Raw genomic sequence first — 25353 nt, 5'->3', positions numbered from 1 at the left:
TGACCCTCAGATTGCATTTGTTTGTAGCTGTTACACCACCTAAAAAGGCACTATAGGGGTGGCAAGAGCCTTGACCAGTATTCAGAAGCCCAGGGGTGACAGATGCAGGCAATCTCTGGCAAAGCATCGAGGTCCGTCGATCATGTCATCACAGGCAGATACTGGATCCCTTTAGAATGACAACAGAAACTTAGCCAATTGTTGAAATCAAGAAATTATGTACTCACCATAATGTTCAATGTATGTAGTCCATCTCGCCTTACATTCTTACCCCTGGGTTCGGAGCCGAACCTCGGCTCCGACTCAGCCATACTCTAGCTCGAAGTCTTCAATTGGCTCATGGCTAAGAGGTATCCCATCATGCAACAGGCCCCATTCCCCAGATCTTGCTTGCTGCAAGCGCACACACACATACTGAGAACAACAACAACCCCAACCAAAAGGACCACTGACACCTACAGACTATACCTCCAGGTCCTCAAGGAGGGGGAAGGAGAGTGGGTTAGTAAGAATGGAAGGCAAGATGGACTACATACATCGAACGTTATGGTGAGTACATAACGTCTTGATGTTATGTAGTCCAATCTAGCCTTCATTCTTACCTCTGGGACAGCGTTCTTAGCACCTTGATCTTGGGTGGCTCAGTGAAAAATGCTCTTGAGCACTGTGGAACCAAAGGAAGATCTGCTTCTAGAGACCAGATCTAATTTGTAGTGACTAATAAAAGTATGAGGCGAAGCCCATGTTGCTGCAGCACAAATATCATCCATAGACATCCTAGCCTGAAATGCAGTAGAGGTAGCCACAGATCGTGTAGAATGAGCCTTCACTTTAAAGGGTAATTATTTGCCATTGGAACCATAAATAAATGAGATGCAATTAGAGATCCAATAAGACAAGGTTACTTTAGAGACAGGAACCCCAAGTCTATTGTCTGAAAACGAGACAAACAGTTGATCTGATTTCCTGAAATCTTTTGTTCTATGTAAACAGAAACGCAATTGTCTATGAACGTCTAGCTGACGAAACTTAAATTCCGCCTTGTTAGAAACTTCAGGAAAAAACACAGGCAACTCAATGGATTGGCTGATATTGACAACAGAAGCAACCTTTGGAATAAAAGAAGGATTGGTTCTTAAGGAGACCCTGTCTTTGTGAAACACCAAATAAGGCGGCTTAATCGATAAAGCTTGGAGCTCAGAGACCTGCCTAGCTGAAGTTATGGCTACCAAAAATACTGTCTTCCATGACAAGAATTTTAGGTCACACGTAGCTGCGGGCTCAAAGGGAGCAGAGGTTAGCTTCTGTAAAACAAAATTGAGGTCCCATGGCATTACTGGATCAAAGAATGGAGGTCAGAGTAACATTGTCCCTTTCAGAAAGGCCCTACAAAGCTTATGAGCCATAAGGTTGGGCTCATTAGCAACGTGAAAGGTAGAAATCGCTGTCAATTGCACTTTAATGGTTACTGCAGCTGATCCCTGACTGAACAGTTGAGAAAGAAATTCTTATATTGCCGAAATAGGAACTGTATAAGGATCAGTATGTCTTTCACAGGCCCAAATGAAGAATCTCTTCCACTTACTGGAATAAATCTTCCTGGCAGAAGGCTTGTGGGAAGAAGACAGAATATGGACCACTTCCGGGGAAAAATCATGAAGCCTGACTAGGGAAGGAACTGGAGCAGCCAAGCTGTCAACTTGAGGGTCTTGATGGAGGGATGGGAACTGTCCTGACATATGAGTCAGCAGATCTGGATCTGGGTCCAGAATCCAGGGATCGTCCATTAGATAGGGTTGAAGGAAGGGAAACCAAATCTGACGAGGCCAGTGTGGGGCAATCAGGATAATTTTGCTTCCCTAAGACTGCTTTCTGAACGACCTTTGATATCAGAGGAAACGGTGGAAAGACATAGAGAAGACCGGAGGGTCAATCGTGTACCACAGCGTCCCTGGGTGTTTCCCCCCTCCGGGGGGATAAGGGTGAAGTAGCTGCTGCATTTGGCATTGTGGGGGCTGGCAAATAGATCGCAGCAAGGCTGAACCCATCTGCGGAATATCTTCTCCGCAAAACATTTGTTCAGGGACCACTCATGAGGCATTAGGATAGCTCTGCTTAGCTTATCGGCAATCACGTTGGACTTCCCCTGTATATGTGTTGCAACTAGAAAGCGTTGGGAAGACACCACCCACTGCCAAACTCGAAGTGCCTCTCTGCAAAGGGGGTATGATTTGGTTCCTCCCTGTGTGTTCAGATACCATACCATTGACATGTTGTCCAAGTGGATTGCAATTGTCCCTAGAGGGAGAAAGTTCTGAAGTGCTTGCAACGCTAATAGCACTGCTCTCATCTCCAAGTCACTGATATGCAAATGGGTCTCATGATCCTGCCACATGCCTTGAACGGTCCTGCCGAGATAATGCCCCCCCCCCACCCGATCTGGGAGGCATCCATGGTCACCATGGCAACTGGAGAAGATGGTACAAAAGGCTTGCCCACTTTGAGATTGCTGGCCTGAAGCCACCAGCGAAGATCCTGCTTGCACGTGTCTGTAGTCAGAATAGAATGGGAGAGTGGAAAATACTGTAGTGACCATTGGGCGAAAAGCAGCCACTACAGAACTCTCATGTGTAGTCTGCAAAGGGGAACTAGCATGATCGTGGCAGCCATGGTCCCAAATAACATGAGGACCACTTTTGCCTTGACCTTCCTCAATGGTAGTAAGGCGTAGACCTGCTGTTGTAGAGCCTGAATTCTCTCTTCTGGTAAGAAGGCACTCATGAGCACTGTATCTAGTTCAGCACCGATAAAAGTGACATGCTGCGAGGGCAACACGGCAGATTTTTTCCAATTTAGAGTAATTCCTAACCTTTGGCACAGTGTAATGGTGGCGTCCCTGGTCTGTAACAGTAGATGCCTGGTGGTGGCAGAAAGGAGCCAGTCATCCAGGTACGGAAACACTTGGAATCCCTAATGTCTCAAGTGAGCCGTTACCACTGCCATGCATTTGGTTAACACCCTGGGGGTTGTGGTGAGACCAAAGGGCAGGGCGCAAAACTGAAAATGACTGGCTCCCAGCCGGATTCTAGATGCCCTGTCCATCTTGATATGGTAGTAAGCATCTTTGAGGTCGATGGAGTACATCCACACATCTTTCCCTAACGGAGGGAGTATTGACTGTAAGGTGACCATGTGGAACTTGGACTTTTGTACATGTAGGTTCAATCGGTTGAGATCCAAGATGGGTCTCAGGTCCCCTGTTCTTTTCAGCACCAAAAAGAATCTGGAGTAAGTCCCTAATCCTACTTGGTCTGCAGAACAGGCTGGATGGCTCTATTTGAAAGCAACTTTTTTATTTCTAAAGTTGCAGAATCCTTTGACTGGGTGGAACGTTTGGAATTCTCTTGGTTGGTGGGGGAGGAGAAGAGAAGGGAATATGGTAACCTCTGGAAATTATCTTTAAAACCCACTCGTCTTGGGTGACATTTTGCCAGACTTCTGGGAATAAAGAAATGCGACACCCGACCGGCTCCAGAGACGTGCAGTCGGGCCTCCTTTCAGGAGCGCTGGTAGGGAGAACCGCAAAAGGAATCACTGTCCTCCTGGTTACACGGGCCTCCTCTGGCTCTAGGGTGGCGTCTATCTGAATTTCCACCCCCTCCCCTGCCTCTGGCGGGGGAATCACTTTGTGCATCCTGAAAAAACCTCTGCGACTTCCTGAACCACATTTTCCTACCCTTCTGGTCCTTGGGGTAAGGTCTGGAAGGCATGGAAAAATGGACTCCCACAGCAGACAGGGTTTTTCCTTCCTGCTCCCACCTAGTGAGAGTGTCTTTCACCTTTGTTCCGAATAACGATAAACCATCAAATGGGGCGTTGGTGAACGTAGACCTGAAGGCCTCCGCAAAGTTACACAGGCGTATCCAGGAGTGTCTCCTAAGAGCAACTCCGGAACCCACTGCCCTGTTCGCTCCGTGGGCTGTGTGTGATATCAGCCTCATGGAGGAGTTGGTAAGGGAATTTAGGGTAGACATCTGTACATTGACCTTCTGTGCCACGGCATGAAAAACTTTACCCTGTAGAGACTCTCCTAGCTCTTTTAGGAGATCTCTCTGGAGCCTTGTAAAATGCGTTAAGGAGGTCAGCAACCGCAGAGTAAAGGCCGCTGAGGTAAACACATGCTTCCCATACCTGTCCATGGCCCAGGACTCCTTGTTAGGTGGATGGACGGTAGATGAGGTTTCAGCAAGTTCCTTCTTGGTGGCTGCTGCCACCACCATGGCATCTACTGGAATTCCTTTTGTCAGATATTCCTCATCTGTGGGAGCGGACAAAAACTTATTGGGTCTCCTAGGGACTGGTTCCACAGTGTCAGCAGTTTCCCACACCTTTCGACAGACGAGATCTAGTAGCTCATCGAAAGAGGGAGACACCCAAGAGGCGGAAGGTTGAGACCCGAAAGCCTTCAGGAACACAGACTCATCAGAAGGGGATTTGGAGGGCCAGCCATCTCTCTGCTTCAAGACCTCCAGGATATCTGAAAAAGAGATATCTTCAGAAGACAACCTGGGGGACCCCTGTGACTCCTCGAGGTCAGTGTCTGATGTGAGATACTCATCTGGGGAGTCGACGCATTTACTCTTACACAATCTCTTTCTGAAGGGCTCCTCAGGCAAAAATTCTGGGGAGACGTCAGAAAGTTGGGGACCACTCATGGAGGCATCCTGAGGCCTTGGGTCTCCGCTGTCCATGAATAGAGGGTGATCTGAAACTGACACCAGGGGCAGAGTGTCGGTGCCATAGGAAGCAGCTGACGACCTGGACAGCACGCTCCTCATAACCTCGAAGGCTGATCCCCCCCTGCTCCAAAGGTAGACTAACCACAGAGGATATGGTAGTATCCCTCTGTGCCGAGGAGACGAGGTCCGAAGCAGATTTCGGGTCCAAGCTCACCAGAGCCAAAGCACTGAGAGGAAGGCTCAGAACCAATGAAGATCGATCCGAGCCCTCCTCCTCCTCGGGTCAGACCAGGGAACTGTGAACCCTCGACCCCATGGACAGAACTGATGGGGTCGGAGTCGAAATTGGAACAGAGAGGCCAGGCAAAGCTACTGGAACTGACCTAACGGCACCCAACGGAACCGACGACTCTGGCTCCAAGGGCTGAGAAAGGCTCGGAGGAGCAAAAAACACTGAAGGGATCATGGTCTCCAGAGCCGACTGGGTTGGAGCCGAAAACAATTTGGCCAGCACCGATGACTGAAGCAGTTTCTTCACCACTCTATCAATGTCCTCATTGGAAAGGGACCTCGAGGACCTGGAGGATATAGTTGGAGATCTGGATCTCCCTACAGAGGGAAACTGACATGAAGGAGAACCTGGTCGAACAACTGGAGACCGGCTCCGAACCAAAATATCCGTGATCGGCTCCGAAAGGCTGGGAGTTGATACACTTATTCAATGCACCACCTTCTATCAGCATTGAAGCCAATGGAGCCAAAAAAGGAGAAGCTGTTCTAACCACTTTCTCTGGTGGCTCCGAAGAAACAGCGCTTCTTAGCAGTCTTTTTGCCCTTTTTAGTTGGAGAGGATATGGTAATGGGAAGACTTAGCCAAGTCTTCCTCGAAGGTGTGTTTAAGCAGTCCTTTCAAGATGAGCTTGTTCTTCCTCTCCTGTAGCACACAGGGACTGAAGGAATGACAAAACAAGCAGGACTCTTGCAGGTGAATAGCCCCCAAGCAGTACACGCACACAGAGTGCCCATCAGTCAAAGACATTTTATTGTTGCATTCAATACACTTCTTAAAGCCCGAAGGCATGTGTTCCTTAGAATCTTTAGACATGCTGTATAAGGAGTACACACACACACAGACAAGCTGCAAAACCACACGTACACACAAAAAAAACCTAACTAAACCCCGCACGGGTAACTAGAGCCTCTAACTAAAATGGCCTAGTAACAGATAAGAACAAAAACTACAGGGAGGACTAGGTCATCTAATTTAAACGGGCCTAGCCTGGGGAAAATAAAGGCAGAATAACACCACTATCAGATGACAAGGACACTAAATTAGTTACAAGTAACAGAAGCACAACACAAAGAGATCACACGGAACAATGGGGACGACTAGGTTCTCTAACTGAAACGGGCCTAGCCCATGGGAAGAAAGGGAGAGGATGGGATACCAAAAAAAAAAATGGCCAATGAAAAAGGCCACACAACCAGCCAGAGAGACACACACACACTAGCTAAGAAAATAGCCTTTTTAGATCAACAAATATCCAAAATAAGGCTGCAACAACAGTTCCAGGAAAGGCTGTATGAGCGCTTTTGTTCCTTTATTCACATTACGGTATAATGGATATTTATGTAATATTGTATTAAATTGTTTAAGTTTTTTATGTTTAGGTTTTTTTGTGTGTATATTATGTATATATTTTATTAAATGTGAAGTAGAAAGGTTATAGGAATAAATAAACATGAAGGAAGGAATTATAAAATAGTTTTTTAATGAATGAGTCACATGATTTGTAAAAATAGTATTTAATGAAGGGGAAATGATGTAACTAATTGTATCTGATGAAGTTCTGTGTTTTATTGTGAATAAAGGAATGAAAGCGCTCATACAGGTTTTCCTGGAACAGTTGTTGTGGCCTTATTTTGGAACTGTACCTTGTGCCTTATTTTCTGATTTTTACCTTGGACTCTGTGGATGTGTTTTTTAATCAACAAATATCCAAAACTTTAGAAAAAAGTATACTTCGCCACGGCCAAAAGCGAAACCATGTCTGAGCGTAATGAGCGGCAAACGAGATCTGGGGAATGGGCCTGTTGCATGACGGGATACCTCTTAGCCATGAGCCAATTGATGACTTCGAGTTAGAGTATGGCCGAGTCGGAGCCAAGGTTCGGCTCCGAAACCAGGGGTAAGAATGAAGGCGAGATTGGGCTACATAACATCAATCATTTTTTGCTTGTACTGTGGTATAATTCTGGGTGATGGTAGGAGGCTGCTCAGGGCTAGGGCCATATCCGCCTGGGCTACATAATCTGAGAGCTCCTCCATGTCTCTTTTCATGTAGTCCAGGGAGGTACATCTCAGCTCATTCACACCCACAGGCACTGTGAACTGCAGCAAGAAAGATCTAAATTTGTTTTGGCAGATTCTAACTTTCGACAGTGAATACACTGACATTCCTAGGGTGGATGTCAACCCAATCAAGACAGGGAAGGTGCTAAGCTCTGGAAGTCAAGCTGGATGTTGTGACCATACCTCTCAACTGTCCTTGATTTTCAGAAACATTCTTGCTTTTGACTCATTTTATTTTTTTTTTACTTTGTCCTTTTTAATCCCTCCTAAAACTGATGACTTCTGGAGACAAGGTGGTGAATCAAACAATGACAATAACTAGAGGTGTAGATCTTCTTACTTCAGAAAATGTATATTAATTCAAATTATCTTATTCTTTCAACGTGTTAACAGCACTAAAATATTAAGATGCCCTTGAATGCCACTGTTTTTTTCTGACTTTGTTGATAGCTATGGTTATGCCTTCTGCATCTGATGTCTCAGCAGTAAAGACTACCCCAATAACGATCTACATGAACATAATACAGTTACCTTCTTCAAGACAGTGGTCACAATCTTACTTCCTCCATCTTGTCAACCAGACAAGGAAAGGATTACCAGAAACTTGATCTGCTCTGTAAAGTGAGAATGTTAGGACTTCCTCACAAAAAGGATAATGGGAAATGTCAGCCAGTTTTCTAACTTAGGCAGAAAGAAAGGAAGTAGCAGCCAAACAGGTGAAGGAGTTGGGGAGACAAAAACAGAACCAGTGATAAAAAACAAGTGACCAAATGTTATACAGCTTCCATACAAAGACATACAAACACACACCTGTTTTAAAAGCCTACCAATGAACAGTTATTATGAATAAAGCTGTACAGACATGTGTAATAAGCATCAGTAACTTAACTGAGATCTTGGTTAATAGCTACTTAACAAGCACTCCAAAACAGTAAAATAAGAAAAAAATGACTCAAGTGTTGATAGCCCACTGGCATAAGCAATAGAATTTTTCTAGCAGCAGCACCAGCTTTGATTAAAATATTTAAAAGGCAGCACTACAGCCAGATGGATAAGTAGGTGAGTAGTTGCCTCAGGGAAGGGGGCAGCAGAGACAATATGCTGCAACAGCACCACCTACTAGATACTGGGAGGTGGAATGATCCTAGGTCTTCTACACAGGCTTGCTAAACCAAGGTGCAGATCTCTCTTCCTGTTCCCAGTCTGTGCAGAGGCAGAGGGGTCCGTCTGCACAAATGGCAATCCAAGTTTGACGGTGGCTTAGCAATTAGGATCTTAGACAAGGGGGATAGGAAGGATGGAAAGAGTGGCTAACTACCTTCCTTGGGGAGAGGGTCAGGGAGAATCTTGTTTCTGGCATGACTTTTAATAGTGGAAGTCAGCATCTGCACATTCCTATAACGTGACAGAAGAAAAAATATGGACAACTAACCTATATGTGCATACTCAGGATGGAGGATTTACAGGGGTACTGAAGGGATAAGGAATCGACTAAAGCAGTCTTTCTTCCTAGGTGGTGGTTCTAGGTTCTAAATGTTTAGTTCTTGCGCCAATTTGGCAGATACTGCAGTGGATTAAAGGTATCAGCTGTTAATAAGCTGCTTCTTATAGTCAAGGGCATGAGATTTGATTCCTTCCACCTCCATATGCCTATTACGCGACTCTGAGCAAGCCACTTGCCCAGACAGGGCTCCCGGGTAATAAAGTGACTTGTTTGTCCAGTAAGCATACCCTGTTAATCTTGGTAGAACACATGGTGCTGTGAACAAAAAAATGTACTTTTTCTCATGAAACCAAAAAATTATTTTTTCTCACGATCAGCTATTAATTACCTCTAAACATCTGGGTAGAGCTCCAAAGAGCTTGTCAGCCAGCTCTCTGACCACTGTGCTAGGATGCACATAAATTTCTCAAGGGAGTCAACTCTATGGAAGAATTTCCAAATTTCTGGATTTCATCAAGAAAGCTTATAAAGTACAGTTTTGTACCTACCATAAATGTAGATGTTCGAGTGCTAATACAGCTGCAGTCATAACAGATGGGTTCTCCTGCCGTCAGGCGGGTCCTCGGTCGGCCGAATTCCAAAGTCTAGGTCCGGCGTCGGTTGTCGTCGCTTCTTCCCTGACGTCAGTGCGGCAGGGGTATAAAAGAACCAGCCGACGCCATTTTCTTCAGTCTTTCTTACCCCAGATGTCAGGTGCCCCCAGAAGGAAGGCAATACATAAAATAATGTAATAATGCAATGCAATATAATCAAAAAACAGTAGTTGCAAGCAAATACACCATAAAAGAATACCCCTAGAGGGGAAGGTGGGAGGGAAAACTGGACTGCAGCTGTATTAGCACTCGAACATCTACATTTATGGTGGGTACAAAACTGTACTATGTTCATCGTGCATACAGCTGCAGTCATAACAGATGGGTAGAATCCCAAAGCTAAGAAAGGGGTGGTAGGCACTAGGTGGAGCTAGGAGGAGCCAAAATGCCCTGCAAGACTGCAGTGGCAAAGCCTGCTCTAGACTTGGAGTATAATGGTAGGTTGTAGTGCTTAGAGAAGGTATGCACAGAACTCCAAGTGGCTGCTTCTAAAATATCCTTGGTAGGAACTCCTCTGAGGAAGGCTGCAGAGGTGGCTGTGGCCCTGGTGGAATGAGTTCTAATGCCTGTAGGTACAGTTTTGCCATGAAAGGAATAGCAAAAGCCTATGCAGTGGTCTATCCATTTTGAGACTGTCTGTCTGGATATTGACTTTCCTTGAGCTCCTACCGCATAGGCCACAAAACACTGTTCTGATTTTCTGAAAGGCTTTGTTCTGTCCAAATAATAACGCAGTTATCTGTGGATGTCCAAGGAATGCAGTAATCTCTCCCCTTTGTTTTGAGGATTAGGATAAAAAGTAGGTAAATGTATGGCCTGATTTAAAGCTACCCTGGATACCACTTTAGGCATAAAGGATGGGTTGGTATGTAATGAAACTCTGTCCTGATGGAAGATGATGAAAGGCTGGACAGCCATAAGAGCCTGTAGTTCTGAAACTCTACGAGCTGAAGTGATAGCCAGAAGGAAAGCTGTTTTCCAGGACAAATATTGTAAATCTGATGAGGCAGCTGGTTCAAAAGGGGGCAAAGTCAGTTTTCCCAGAATTAAAGTAAGATCCCAAGCAGGTATTGGCCCCTCTGAGGAACTGTCTTAATAGAGGGTGAGAGAATAAAGGTGGATCAGTGTTGTATTCTGCAGAAATGGCTGAGGCATGGATTTTGATGGAGGAGAACAAAAGTCCACTGCTTAGCAGCTCGGCCAAATATTGTAGTATTTGAGGTAAATTCAGTTTTCCAGGGCACTGGCCCTTTTTCTCATTCCAAACACAAAAACGTTTCCATTTTGCAGAGTAAGCTTTTCTAGTCGATGGCCTTCTGGCCTCCAAAATGACATCCTGCACCTCCTTGGAGAGCAGGGTCTGCTGTGATGCTAAGGAATCTTCCATGCTCTCAGTATGGAGAACATCGATGTCTGTGCTGTGACAGAAACCTGGTTCAAGGCTCCTGAGAGCACCCCAGCACTATCAGGTTTTACCTCATATCATGCGTTCCGGCCCCAAAATCCGGACAATACCAAGAAAGGTGGGGGGGTATCCATATTCATCAAGGACACCCACACCTCAAGATTGGTGGCAACGCACGGTGCATCAGAAACCATCCAGGTGCAATTAACCATAGGCAAGACTGCTCTGCAATTTGTAGCATGTTACAGGCCACCCTCGCAAACTCAGGAACCTCACATGGCCTTCCTGAAAACACTGGAGGGGATAAATGTATCTCCGAACACTATCATACTAGGTGACTTCAACTACCCTAATATAGACTGGGAACACTACTCAAGCCCAAACACTCTAGCCCAAAAGTTCCTAGAATTCATAAACTCAAATGCCATGGAACAACTAGTCACCATCCCCACAAGAGGAGAAAATATACTTGATCTCATCATCACGAACATGGGAGCACAATGTTCAACACCGGAAGTATACCCCTCACTGGTGAGATCAGATCACAAACTAATCTCGCTGGAGGTCCTTATCCCGCCCCACCGAAATAAAAAGACCACAGTAAAGAACTTCTCGAAAGCCGACTTCACACTGCTTAAGACTAGTGTGGTCTCCTTTAAGGCCCCGAGCAGTGTAAACATTACTCAAACCGCTGAATCACTTACAAATGCCTTCTACCAGCACCTGCAGGGCTGCATGGATCAAGCAATCCCAAGCAAAACAAAGACTCTTTGTACCAAAGGCAAGCGTCCAGTCTGGTGGACCCCAGCCATAAACAAACTCTACAACAAAAGGAGAAAGCTACTACAAGATAGAGCAAAATCCTTAAAAGGTAAGACACCGCTGATCACTATAAGTAAAAAGCTAAGAGCTCTCATTAAATCATCCAAAGCTAATTTTGAGAGAAAAATAGCTAAGGACTCTAAAGACAACCATAAGGCATTCTTTAGCTACGTCATAAACCTAGGAGTAAACTCCCAGATATGCTCAGAATTAGTCCAAAATGATGTGAAGATTACTGATCCTAAAGACATTGCCAACATACTGGCTGACAGGTTCAGTGCAAACTTCTCTCCCCCCCCCCCCCAAAAGGAGAGATATCTATACCAAATGATTGTAGCCCCCCAAACATCTCTAACGCCCAGGTGAGAACTGCTCTCTCCAAGGCAAAGAACACAGCATCCATGGGACCTGATGGTGTCTCCGGCTGTGTGCTCCACGAACTCAACGAGGAATTAAACCCACAGTTAGGACAGCTGTTTAATCTTAGTCTCACCTCCGGATACGTACCCAGGGAGTGGCGCACAGCGACTGTGGTCCCACTTCACAAAGGCAGTGCCTCCACCGACCCTGGAAATTACCATCCCATTAGCTTGACAAGCCTTATCTGCAAAGCCATGGAGAGGATCATAATGGATCTCATAAATAAAGACATAGGGAATTTGCAGACTTTGGATCCAACCCAGTTTGGCTTTGTCAAAGGCAGATCATGCCTTTTAAACTTGGTTGACTTTTTTGAAACAGTCACCAAGGCCATTGACGAGGGAAAGGCAGTCCATACAGCCTACCTAGACCTGGCGAAGGCTTTCGATACAATACCCCACTCGGGTATCATTGAAAAACTCATCAACTTAAATGTAAACCCATACATTACAAGATGGGTTGCAAACTGGCTGAGTGACAGAACCCACAGGGTCACAGTTGCTGGCGCCATGTCAGACTCAAAGCCTGTCACAAGTGGTGTCCCACAGGGCTCAGTCCTGGGCCCACTCTTGTTTGGCATCTACTTTTCTGAAGTGCAAGCAAACACAGGAGGGTTATGGCTGACAAAGTTTGCAGATGACTGCAAACTGGCGCCGAAGTCGAAAACACATCTGACACAGATATCCTTCAGAAGGGTCTCACAGAAACGGATAACTGGTGCCAGAGCCATGGCCTAAAGTTAAATGCCAAGAAATGCATAGTCATACCCTTGCGAAAAACAAGGTTACCCCTAGCTACCATATAGGTGGCAATCCACTGATCACAGAAGAAGTTATCAGGGACCTGGGGACCCAGGTTGACAGTAGCCTTTCATTCGACACTCATATTGCTAAAGTAGTTAGGAAGACCTTCTACATTGCCCACCTTATCATGAAGGTTTCACATCTAGATCAAGGAGGTCATAGTCTCCCTATACTCATCACTCATCAGACCAATGATTGAGTACAATGCCCCATTCGGAATGTATCTGACCCGACACTTGCAGCAGCTGGAGAGGCCACAAAGTTCCTCACCAAAAGGATAAAGGGTCTCAAAAATCTGTCTTATGCTGCCCGACTGAAAGAACTCCAGCTATATTCAGTTGCTTACCGCTTGCTCAGAGGTGACCTGTGCCTGACATACAAGGCCATGTCAAACCCAGATTTGATGAACATGCTTCATCTCAAAAAATCTAGATCCCTCAGAGCCACAAGGGTGGGAGACTTAAACCTCGACACGGTTATTAATAGGACGTGCTGGAGGGATAGATTCATCACCCAAAGACTCCCTATGCTGTGGAACAAAATCCCGGTATATGTGAGGCAGAGCACCTCACTGGCCTTGTTCAAGAGGAATCTTGACCAATGGATGGGAAATCGCAGATACACCCCAGGGGTTACCTCAGTGTCACTGCTCGACAGAGGCACAGCAAAATAATGGGCATAGTTTCTCCAAACTAAAGGGGTGGCGTAAGCCACAAAACTATGGGCTAGGCTTGTAAATGCCCTCGGGCAGATAGCCTAGTATGAACCTATGAACCTATGCGGCTAGACTGAGTGTCTTCAGCTGACTGTGAAGAGTTTTGAAGCTGTGCTGAGTCAGAAGAAGAGGCATTAGAGGCAAGGTCCATTGTGGGGAATGTGTCAGGCTCCTTAGTACTGGGTACCAGTGTTGCCTTGGCCAGTCCGGAGCAATGAGGATCATCTTTGGTCTGTCTGCTCTGGTCTTCAATAGGACTTTGGGCAGTAGAGGAAGAGGTGGGAAGGCATAAACTGTCATTGATGTCCAACTGAAAGAGAGAGAGCGTCCACTCTCCAGGCCTTTGGATGGAAGATCCTTGAGCAGAATTTTGTCAATTGATGATTTTTGTGGGAGGCAAAGAGATCTATGTCTGGCCTTCCCCATTCTTGGATTATTTCTGTAAAAACTTTTGGATGCAACCTCCATTCGTGTGGATCTGTCATGTTCCTGCTTAGGTTGTCTGCCAGCGTGTTTTCCTTGCCTGGCAAGTACTGTGCTTGTAGTTCCATTTGTAAGTCCATGGCCATGTTCCAAAGTGACATGGCCAGTCTGCATAGGGGATAAGAATGTGTTCCTCCCTGCTTGTTTATGTACCACATAACAGTGGTGTTGTCTGTTCTTATCAATAGCTGACCTGGCTGTAGAAGGTCCTTGAAGGCTGTAATAGCATTTATCACTGCTAGCATTTCTTTCTGATTGATGTGAAGGTGCTTTTCTTTTTGGGTCCATTTGCCCAGAATGCACCAGTCTGTCATGTGCGCCCCCCAGGCGTAGTCCGAGGCGTCTGTTGTGATGACTTGATCTGCTTGAGGCCTGCTGAATGGATGACCTGTGTTTGTTTGGCATGCTTGAGCCCACCACAGAAATTCCTTTTGCAGACATGGAATTAGTGGTATCATTGTTTCCAAACTGTGGCTGTGTTGAGACCATATGTTTTTTAGGTACCATTGTAGTTTTCTCATATGCAGCTTTGCACATGGGATTAGTAAGATGCAAGATGCCATGAATCCCAGAGTCTGCAGGATTTTCCTTGCAGTCAGCCTGGTGCAGTTTGCCAGTGTTCTGAAATATTGAATTAGTTGGCCCTGCTTCTCTGGCGTGAGGTAGGCCATCTGGGTGTCTGTGTCCAAATTGGCACCCAGGAAAATTATCTTCCGAGAGGGTATTAGTCTTGATTTCTCTTTGTTGACTGTGTATCCTAGAGAGTTTAATAACATTATTACATAAGCCAGATGTTTCAGAAGAATGTGCTTGCTGTCCGCTTGGATCAGGCAGTCATCCAAATAAGGGTATATTTGTACCCCTTGAAGTCTGCAGTAGGCAATTACTGATGCCAGGCATTTCGTGAATACTCTGGGCGCAGTAGATAAACCAAAGGGCAATGCAGAGAATTGATAATGTGCTGAACCTGCAAGAAATCTGAGGTATCTTCTGCAATTTTGTCTGACTGGGACATGCAGGTATGCCTCCTTGAGGTCCAATGTTACCAGCCAAGACTCCTTGCCCAGCATGGGAAGAAGTTGCTGTAGAGTGAGCATCTTGAATTTTGGTACGAGTAGGAATGTGTTTAGGATGTAAAGATCCAAAATAGGTCTCCAATCTTTGCCCTTCCTTGGCACCAGAAATAGCCTGGAATAAAATCCTTGACCTTGTTCATGCGTAGGTACCTCTTGAATAGCTTTCATGTTTATAAGATCTGAAATTTGCTTTTGTGCCTCTGCCCTTTGATTGTGTGGCAGGTTTGGCATGCCTTTCATTTTTGGAAGGGTATGAAAATGGAATTTGTAGCCTCTGTTTATAATGTTCAGGATCCATTTGTCCTTTGTGACAATATGCCAATTTTTTGAGAATAGTGCCAGCTTTCCTCCTAAGGGAGCTGCCATTTGAGACCTGGTTGGCATGCAAAGGGGAAAGTCATTGGTTTTGCTTTCTGAAAGATTGCGAGTTGTCCTCACCACCTCTTTGTGTAGGAGCTTGCCATTGTCTGCCTCTGTACGAGCCTTGTGTTTGTCCTCTGCCCCTCGGGCGCCTGTATCTGCCTCTTTGGGGTCTGTCTGTGGCAGGAAAGGACCAGTTTTTGGAAGACCAATTTCTACTAAAACGTGGGGGTTGAATCTGCAGAAATTCTTTCACAGTTTGCATTGATTTAGCCTTTTCCTCCATTTTCCGTAATACTTCCTCAGCATTTGCCCCAAATAGTACATCTTTTTGTAGAGGGGCATCTAGTAATTTAGCTTTGACATGATCAGGCAAGGCTTGTTCCTTGAGCCAGGCATGCCTACGTATGACTGAGCCTGTAACAGCAGCTCTACATGAGGTCTCTAGAGCATCAAAACCAAATTGTAAGGTATGTTTACCCACTTGTTCTGCACTATGCATCAAATCCTGCAACTCCTTCATGTCTGGTTGTTCAGGTTGTGACATTTTACTTTTCAATTGAGATAACAGAAACTGTTGGTATTTTAGCATATGAAACTGACAGTTTAAGGCTCTCATGGATAAGGTAGCCGAGGTATATACTTTTCTTCCCCACCTTTCTAAGGATCTGGAATCTCTCTCGAAAGGCAATGGGTTTTTGGTAATGGAGGCCTTAACTCCCTTGGGCCCCTGTGAGATGGTTTCTAGGTCAGCAGCATGGCTTTTGTATAGAAATTGGTGTGAGTCAGGAACCCTGTAGTACCTGTCAGGCTTAACTGGAGCTGGAGGGAGAGAGTCCGGGTTAAGGCAGGCCTCCAAGTAAACATCATCTAGGATGTCCAGGACAGGAGGTATAGCCAGAGGCCTGTGCTGGGGTAACAAAAGAAATTCCCTGAGCCTTTTCTTGGAATCTGAATAATCCTGGCCTTCCCAGTGGAAGTGTTCCCTTAAGGTATGCAGAGTTTCACCAAATGAGTAATCCTCAGGGGGGGATACAGAAGGAATAGATTCCTCTGCATCAGAGTCTTCAAAAGGAGAGTAAGACTGCTCCTGATAATCAGAGTGCTCTGAAATAATGTAGCCCTGATCAGAGGAGGGGGAATCTTCCTCCACTCTGGGTCTTTTGTCCGGAGGTGGCTGAGAACCTCTGATTAGAGTAATTAAATCCTCAGCCATTTTAAGCATCTGTTTCTTAGGCATGGGGCCTGGAGATGGGTCCTGTGTAGCTGGTCTCTTAGGGTGCATGGTAGCTTTAGACTTGGTGAAAGCCTTGATGGAGAAAGAAGAGGAAGGTCTGAAGACACCTTGAGTGGAGGTGGACCTGTCCACATTCTGTGTTTCAATGCCAAGCGTGGCTTCGGTATCTGTAGTCAGGGTGTGGGCCGAAGAGCCTGCGACCTCGGGTACAGGAGACACCGCCAAAGATGTGTCGTCGCTAATTAGGGGCTGCGCAGGCGCCTCGCTGAGAACCGGACCACGTGTAGTCGGCTTTGGCGTGGTGTCGGTAGAGGCCGCGGACCACGAGTGTCGGTCCTTGTCTTTGCGTTTTTTAGACAAAAACCGGAGTCGGAGTATCCGACGACATAGTATAGTTAAATGCTTTCCCAAAATAATGCTGGGCGAACTCCGCCCGACGCTTAATAGTGCGTTTGTTGAATGTAGCACAAAAGCGACAGACCGAGATGTCATGGTCTAGGCCTAAACAAGGTATACAGAGGGAATGGAAATCCTTATGCGGTATTTGCTTCCCACAAGAAATGCAATTATTAACTTTGTCTGACATTGGTCTGAGGCAAGAAAAAGTTTCCCCAACGGGGTACTTAGCTTTTAAGAAGAATTCGGTTCCAAATTTTTTGTAATCTCAGGAGCTGGCCGACCGGCACTTGCGAACTGCTTCTGCTTCGAGCACCGCGCAGCAAAAAAGACTGAAGAAAATGGCGTCGGCTGGTTCTTTTATACCCCTGCCGCACTGACGTCAGGAAAGAAGCGACGACAACCGACGCCGGACCTAGACTTTGGAATTCGGCCGACTGAGGACCCACCTGATGGCAGGAGAACCCATCTGTTATGACTGCAGCTGTATGCACGATGAACATCTCCCTACATTCCATTCAGCATCAAGTCAGAGACCCACCCCAAAGAACTGAAATGCTAAACAAATTTCACTGAAATATTTATGAGTGAGCCATCACTGGCTTTGTGGAGATCAGCACTGAGGTTAAAAAGAGCACTGCTGCCTTTTATTCACAATGAGCAAAAGCAGGCCTGCCACATTCCTGCTGTTCTGCAAATCAGTATGTGCAATCCTTCGAGGAAGAAGGAAAGAAATGACAAACCACAACCTAACAATCCACCATAACGCCAGGAAAAAAATTGTTGTGAAACATCTCTGGCATGTGATATCAAACGTGAAGCTATAAATAAACGCAAATATGATCTCTCAGCATTAACACTAGAACAAGAATAAAGGACAATGGAATTAATTGACAAAAGTTCAAATATGAACTGCTGCAAGATAATAAAACAAGAGGTTAAAGATAAAAGGAAGAAAGAACTAGCACCATGGAACTGCACTAAGAAATATTCTGGACACTCTGTCAGAGAAGCCTGAACTACTACTAGTAAGCCATCATTTCTGACGAGACAGATAACTCCTATGCGGAACATGCCACAGATTTCTGTAACATTATATAATATGCAACTGTACTGATTTCCAGAATTAAGAGAGAAGTGTTCTCCATAAAACTTACAGTTGGGAATTTAATTACATTGTACTCAGTGGAGTAAACTTTGGCTTGCTTTAGCTATCTGCCCTGTAATGACTGAATACAAAAACAGTTCCCCTGAGATCCTGAACTGCAAGTAAGAGAAGAATGAAATGGCAAACAGATTGTGTTGTACTTATTTTAACCACTATATTCTATCATTATGTAAATGTAACCAGTGAGTTTGTACACCTGGAAAGAATCAGTGGTTTTGTAAATTCTGCCCCTAAATACCTTATTTTGTATTATTTCTCTGCAATTTACTGCACAGTGTGCCTGACAGCTTGGGTTATAGTTGAAAACATTCCAAACTGAATCAGCATGCCTGTGTGTGTATAATAAATTAATACATACATACATACTTGTATATGGACAGTGAACTATCATTAGTCTTATAATGCTTGTGGTACTTATGAAGCACTTAACTTTTTACACAGATTTCATGCCAACACATTCCTAATATACACAACACCAATCTGACAAGTGCAAAACATATTAATGCAGGTTGCCCTACATTTTCAGAAAAATACAGAGTGGTGCAAGAACTACGGCATTCCAGCTTCAACTTAAGGGAGATGGCAATGTGTAAGATAAACGTTAATAAATGACATTACCTTGTAGGCATTTTTCCACTTCTCATTCAATATTTCTTCCGACTGGATTCTCCTACCGATATGGTCTCCTAATCCAGCCATGACTATCTGTCTGAGAAATGTTACTTGAGCATCTGTTGGGGGCTTCATTTTTGGATCAACAAAGATGTTGTCATCACTGCACACAGCATTAACTTGGAGACAAAAAAGATGCAACAAACTTTATAAGTAACAGAAGTTCAGAAAAGACAAACCAAGGTCAAGTAAGAAATTATTTAATTTGACTGAAATATTTCAGACAATATGAAAATGTTTCTGAAAACATTAAGCCATCATTCCGTACAAAATTACAGTACTTGTGTTCCTAAATCTGTTAATTATGGCAAAGAACATTACAAAAAAGGCCATGCCATTCAATATTTACCAGTACTGCCCCATCTGTTCATGAGCATATATTTCTCTCATTCGACAATTTCCAGAACAATCGGTTCAAGAAAACACATGTATGAGACACCAGTTTTACAGAACTACAAAAAGTAGAGAAAAACAGAGCTCATGTTCATATAACTTCTTGAAAACAACTCAGAACTACTACAAACAATATATCCTTAAAGTTAAGGAGACTAAGAGAAAATAGTGCAAATTATTGTGCCCAAAAGTCCTCAGCAGACCTGTATCATTCTTTCATTTACTTTCCAGACCTAACTCAAGCTCATGAGGGAGATGTTGCCAATCCTGGCAAGCAGTAAACATAGGCATGCAACCAATCCTTTGGCCAGTTCTTTCCGAAGAAGGATAAAGCCTTGTCTTTTGCTCCAGATATGCCATGTCTGACTAGCAGTATGGGTGCTGAAGGATCTGGCATAAGCATGATAGGAAATAGTATGTAAATACTGGCTTGCCCACCAAGGGGAAACAGATTATAGATGGTGTGCAGGGAAGACCACAACTTCTACAGTTACCCACGTGGTGAACAGCACAGTGAACCACATGCTGCATGTGTGGCTCTGTGCTAGCATGCATCACCTGACATCAGCAAGCATTTGTGGAAGATACAGTTATAGGATGGGGACAGAAGTCATAACATAGATGTGTACCTACCACTGTAGGTGACATCACCAGTTTTGGCACCTGGCTCTCACCTCCAAGGAGGAGCAAGTGGAATAGTGGGTTCCTGCCTTAAGGAAGAAAAAAGCGGTCAAAAAGCCTGCAGCTAACAGGAAGTCACCTTGACACGACCACAGGGAAAAATAACTTAGATAAACACTGCTGATAAAAACAGAGTTATTGATATTTAGAGGTTTATTTTGGTCAAGAATACTGATGCTGATTTTCAGATACTGATAAAAATATGTGGCCTTGCTTTCTGTCCTTACTTAGAACTCAGACAGTTTTTAATTACAGTTTTAAATATCTTATGAAAGAACATAGCTCCTTAATGTGTTTAATGAAATCATCATCATCTACATACAATCTGTGTCCAGTTAGTGTCATGGGTGGTTGATCTGCCTCCACACTCCACCAATCAAAGGCTTGCTCACTGCAAGGGGAATACAGGTAATTAAGGGAAAAGGTGCTGCACGAAACCATCCTGGTGTTGTGTGATCAGTACATGCACAGGAGGAACGGGGTTTAAAAGAAGGCAGGATTTGAATGAGCTATGTAATGGTTGACTAATAATGACTGGATATGTTAAAAGTGATGTATAACGTTTGCAGTGACAGTTGTGTCGGCACAGTTTGGAATGTATAACGTTTGCAACTGAGATTGTGCTGCTATGGTTTATTGTCATTTATATAAACACAGCAAGATATGTATGGTAGCAATTCCCTTCCAAGCAAAGTATTTTTTTTATTTAGTCATTTATTTAATGTTTGTTAACCAGGAAAGTCCGACTTGGAACGAGCCAATTTTCAGCGAAGGCCTGGGGAGAAATGCTCCAGAAGCATGTCTTTGTATAGTATGATGTATTTGTGAATTGGGAAGGTAGCCAGTCCCATTCAGCATAGCCTGCAGTGGAGATGCATCTAATCATAGCCCCTATGTTGCTTACAGGACATCTGAGATTAATGAAACAGTGTTGTACCTAAAGCTGGGCAATGATCTAAGAATAGTCATTTAAATATGGCTACATTTAATGCCAGGTCAGTCCTCTACTTAAAAGGGAAGTCAGCTGACTCTCTGAAAGGGTTTTTCAAATTATGGAGCTAACAAATAAAAATCATGTTTAGTTCTGAAATGTGGATCAGTACACCTTTGTCAAGTGTTATTCTATCTGCAAGGAACAGCTGACTGAACAATAACCTTAAAAATAAGAAACTACACATTTGTACTGTTTTTAAAGCTAGGCAATGCACTAAAAAGAAAGGCAGGGTTCAGCATTTAAAGGATACACTGGGGTATCAATCCCATGCACATACATAAGAGGCTGGATAGGTTATCTACAACCTGGTAATGTGTAATCTGGTCAGCATGCAACGACTCCTAGGTTAGTCACACAGGTATGCTGCCATGCATAAGTAACTACACAAATATTATGCCTCCTGTATACAAAATCTATCCTTTGACAGTTGAGTATACAAGAGGAAAGGATGAAGAAGTTAGGAAAATAGAAAGATAATTGAAAAAGCTTCTAGTCTCTTTTTTTCATTCTGACAAAGGAATCCCCGAGTACGAATCCATAAGAAGAGCAGTGAGCCTAGTACTCTAAAGTAAAGCAGACCCTAAGAAACCGATTATGCAGGGCTGCAGTAGCAAATCTGCCAAATGACCTGGATTTGTCTGCTTTCTGAATGCATGCAAAGTTCTTAGGGCAGCTGCTATGGGATACACTGAGAATATGCAATTAATTTCATACTGACACACCAACTGGGCCAAAGGGACTTGAACTGGCTATGTGCCCCCTTTCATTAACATAAACGGATACAAAACACTGAGAACATCCAGTAACAAACTATTTTCTTTGATACTGGCCTGCCTCTGCCACCCTACTAACATCAGTGGCAGCTGGTTATATAAAGATTTGAGATATTTTGAATACTGTAAGCAGTATGTCATTGCCTTTTTTCTTCAGCCCTGCTACAGAGACAGAGCTCCAAGCACTGAATGCAACTCTGAAAAAAGAGACAGTCTCACTGTAGGGAAATTCAAATGCTACATTAGAAATAATTGTATTTTGCTCCCATAAATTTAACTTATAAAGGATTAAATTCCAACAACATTCCACTTAGTATAATTAAGTCTGGTTACTAATATATATACCCCAGAAGCTGGAAACTCCACTTACTTGAATCTTGTTTTTCCATACCTGTCTTAAAAAAAAGTTTTCCTTCCCATGCATCTTTTATTCTTTCTGTATTTTGCTGTAATGTTAGTTCAAGTAAGCTGTTCCCAGTAATTTACCACCCATTCCATGAAATAATGTTCTCTCATGTCTCCCTTGAGCAGTACACCATGCAATTTAAAATGTGTCCTATGCTTTCATACACCTGTTTTTCAGAAAGACAGGCAGGGATTCAGAAAGGGCCATCATCAGTGGAAATCCCTAACATGGACAGAAAACTACTAGTGGTAGTCGCCCATTTCAATTCAGAGACAGGCCATTGCAGTGATTCTACACAACTGGCAGAATCATTGCAGTGTGCTGTCTCTACAGCCAAGCTAAATGCTAAAAAGGCATTCTGGGGAAGTGGCCAGTGCTAATTAGCCATGTGCTCTGCCCAGGAAATGCTTGTAAGAAAGGATTTATGCATCATACTGGTTCAGAGACCGGTCAGGTGCATAAATTAGCATGGTCAGCCTTGTTAAGTAACACAGCCTAAATTCAGGGATTACATTTAATTGTTGAGACTGCACTGCACGTGTTATTCAGGTTACAAGAGAGATAATGTGGGTGGGGATTGAGTGTGTATTTATAAGCATGTGTGCATGTCTGCAAAGGTATAAATGGTCTTGGGTGAGTGTGCATCTGCCTGGGTAATTGTAGTAGTGGGGATAGATAGAGTAGGGGTGGGTATGGGTGTGTGTGTGTGTGTGTGTGTGTGTGTGTGTGTGTGTGTGTGTGTGTGTGTGTGTGTGTGTGTGTGTGTGTGTGTGTGTGTGTGTGTGTGTTCATGACTGCGGCTGGGTTGGGGGATGTCTCGTAAATGGTGAGTCTGGGTATCTGTGGGGGCATTGCCAGATCTCTCTTAGCTCCTTAAAAACTAACAAGCAAAGGCTGCATTACTGCAGTGGAACACTAGACACCAGGAGCACTTTTAAATATTATTCTAAGTCACTTAAAAAAGTTAAAATAACAGGTTTTGTATCATGAAACAGCTTCTGAACAACAAGATGTATAAAACTCTAATACCTGGCATTACTGACTGTAACTGCCTGTTATTTATTTATTTTATTTTACATTTGTTGACCGGGATAGTCCGACTGGATACATGTCCATTTTCAGCGGAGGCCCAGGGAGACAAGCTCCACAAAAGTAATAACAGTACAATAATATTAAAACAGAGCAAAAAAGTACAGTTGTGTACACCTACCATAAATGTAGATGTTCGAGTGTCTTCACTGTTGCAGTCATAACTGTAGGGTGCTCCTGCCTGCAGGCAGCCCGAGGTCGGCCAGAATCCCAAAGTCTGGGTCCGGCGTCGGCTGTACAAGCTAGTACCCTGACGTCAGTACGCTCTGGTACATAGCCCTCAGCCGATGCCATCTTCTCCAGCCTTTCTTGCCCTAGATGTCAGAAGTCCCCAATAAATCAAAAACGAATCCAACAAGGAAACACAAATACACCACAAAAGAGTAAAAGAGGGGATACGAGGGAGGGAAACACCGACTGCAACAGTGAAGACACTCGAACATCTATATTTATGGTAGGTGTACACAACTGTACTATGTTCTTCGTGTTTCACTGTTGCAGTCATAACTGTAGGGTGGAATCCCAAAGCAGTGAAAAAGGGGAGGAGGCTTAGACAGAAGAAGGGGCAGCAAGAAGACCCTGCAAAACAGCAGAGGCAAAGCCTCCCAAAGCAGTGAAAAAGGGGAGGAGGCTTAGACAGAAGAAGGGGCAGCAAGAAGACCCTGCAAAACAGCAGAGACAAAGCCTGCCCTGGTCTTAGAATACAGAGGGAGATTGTAGTGCTTGGAAAAAGTATGCACAGAACTCCAAGTGGCAGCTTCCAAGATATTCTTGGTAGGAACTCCTCTGAGAAAAGCTGTAGAAGTGGCAGCTGCTCTAGTAGAATGACTTCTCACAGTACCTGGAAACTGTTTCCCATGATGAGTGTAACAAAATCTGATTCCATAAGCAATCCATTTGGAAATAGTTTGTTTTGAAATAGGTTTTCCAAGAGAACTGGAGGCAAAAGAAACAAAACAATTGATTAGATTTTCTGAACTCTTTAGTCTTGTCCAGGTAAAATCGTAACTGTCTGTGCACATCCAATGAATGCAAAATCCTTTCCCCTTTATTTTGAGGATTAGGAAAGAAAGTAGGAAGGTGAATTGTCTGATTTAAAGCCACTTTCGAAATCACCTTAGGCATGAAAGTAGGATTGGTCCTCAAGGATACTCTGTCCTGGTGGAAAATAAGGTATGGTTCCACAGCCATGAGAGCTTGCAACTCTGAGACCCTTCTGGCAGAAGTCAATGCTAACAAAAGAACTGTCTTCCAAGATAAAAACTTAATATCTGAAGATGCAGCAGGCTCAAAAGGAGGCAAAGTAAGTTTTTCTAAAACATAATTAAGATCCCAAGCAGGAACAGGAGGGGTACTGGGAGGCCGCAAATTCTTAGCCCCTCTCAAGAATTGTCTCACCAAAGGATGAGAAAAAACAGGAGGATCAGAATTGAAATGAGCAGAAATAGCCGAAGCATGAATCTTAATGGAAGAAAAGGAAAGTCCTTTAGACAAAAGATCCGAAAGGTAAAGCAAAATAGAAGAGAGATCAGGCACCAGAGGGTCCGAGCCTCGGTCCTGCATCCAAATACAAAACCTCTTCCATTTAGAGGCATAGGATTTCCTAGTGCTAGGCCGTCTAGCTTCCAGAAGAACATCCAAAACTTGTTTGGGAAGACTAGAAGAAATCAAATTCCTTTGAAGAGCCAAGCTGCCAGGCAAAGGGTCTTGAGATTGGAATGTAGTAACTGACCCTGATGCTGGGACAGAAGAGAAGGGTTCAGAGGGAGAATCCAAGGAGGTTCCAAGAACAGGTGCTTTAAAGTTGGATACCAAAACTGTCAAGGCCAATTTGGAGCAATCAAGATAAGGAACTTGGGCTTGTCCTGTTTTATCTTCAGTAATACCCGAGGTAGTAGAGGAAGAGGAGGGAAGGCATATCCCAAAAGGCTTCTCCAGCTGAAGTACAGGGCATCCACTTTCCAAGCTGTTTTGTGGAAGGACCTGGTGCAAAAGCGAGGCAGCTGATGATTGAGGTGGGATGCAAACAGATCTATCTGGGGACATCCCCAAACTGCAGTTATCCTGTTGAATAAGTTGGTGTCTAGCATCCATTCGTGAGGATCTGAAATGTTTCTGCTCAGGCTGTCTGCTAAGAGATTCTGTTCTCCTGGAATGAATTGAGCCTGGAGATGTAGATTCAGATTTAGAGCTGTGTCCCATAAAGCCATAGTTAGTCTGCAAAGGGGGTACGAATGAGAACCCCCCTGCTTGTTTATGTACCACATGACT

At 44.2% G+C, this 25353-nt stretch overlaps 1 protein-coding gene across 1 annotated transcript in view; it reads right to left on the bottom strand.

Moving 5' to 3' along the window:
- Positions 1-25353, bottom strand: part of DHX37 (DEAH-box helicase 37) — a 1097190-nt gene that overhangs the window by 333394 nt on the left and 738443 nt on the right. Inside the window, exon 22 of the mRNA XM_044068525.1 lies at positions 18693-18865. Coding sequence (XP_043924460.1) covers positions 18693-18865 — 173 coding nt within the window. The remainder of the gene's footprint in view (positions 1-18692; positions 18866-25353) is intronic.

Source organism: Protopterus annectens, chromosome 4.part0 (genome assembly GCF_019279795.1).
Source record: "Protopterus annectens isolate FY-2018-M chromosome 4.part0, PAN1.0, whole genome shotgun sequence".
NCBI classification, from domain to species: domain Eukaryota; kingdom Metazoa; phylum Chordata; order Ceratodontiformes; family Protopteridae; genus Protopterus; species Protopterus annectens.
Note: the sequence above shows the minus strand (reverse complement) of the source record. Positions and strands in the feature narration are given on the sequence as shown.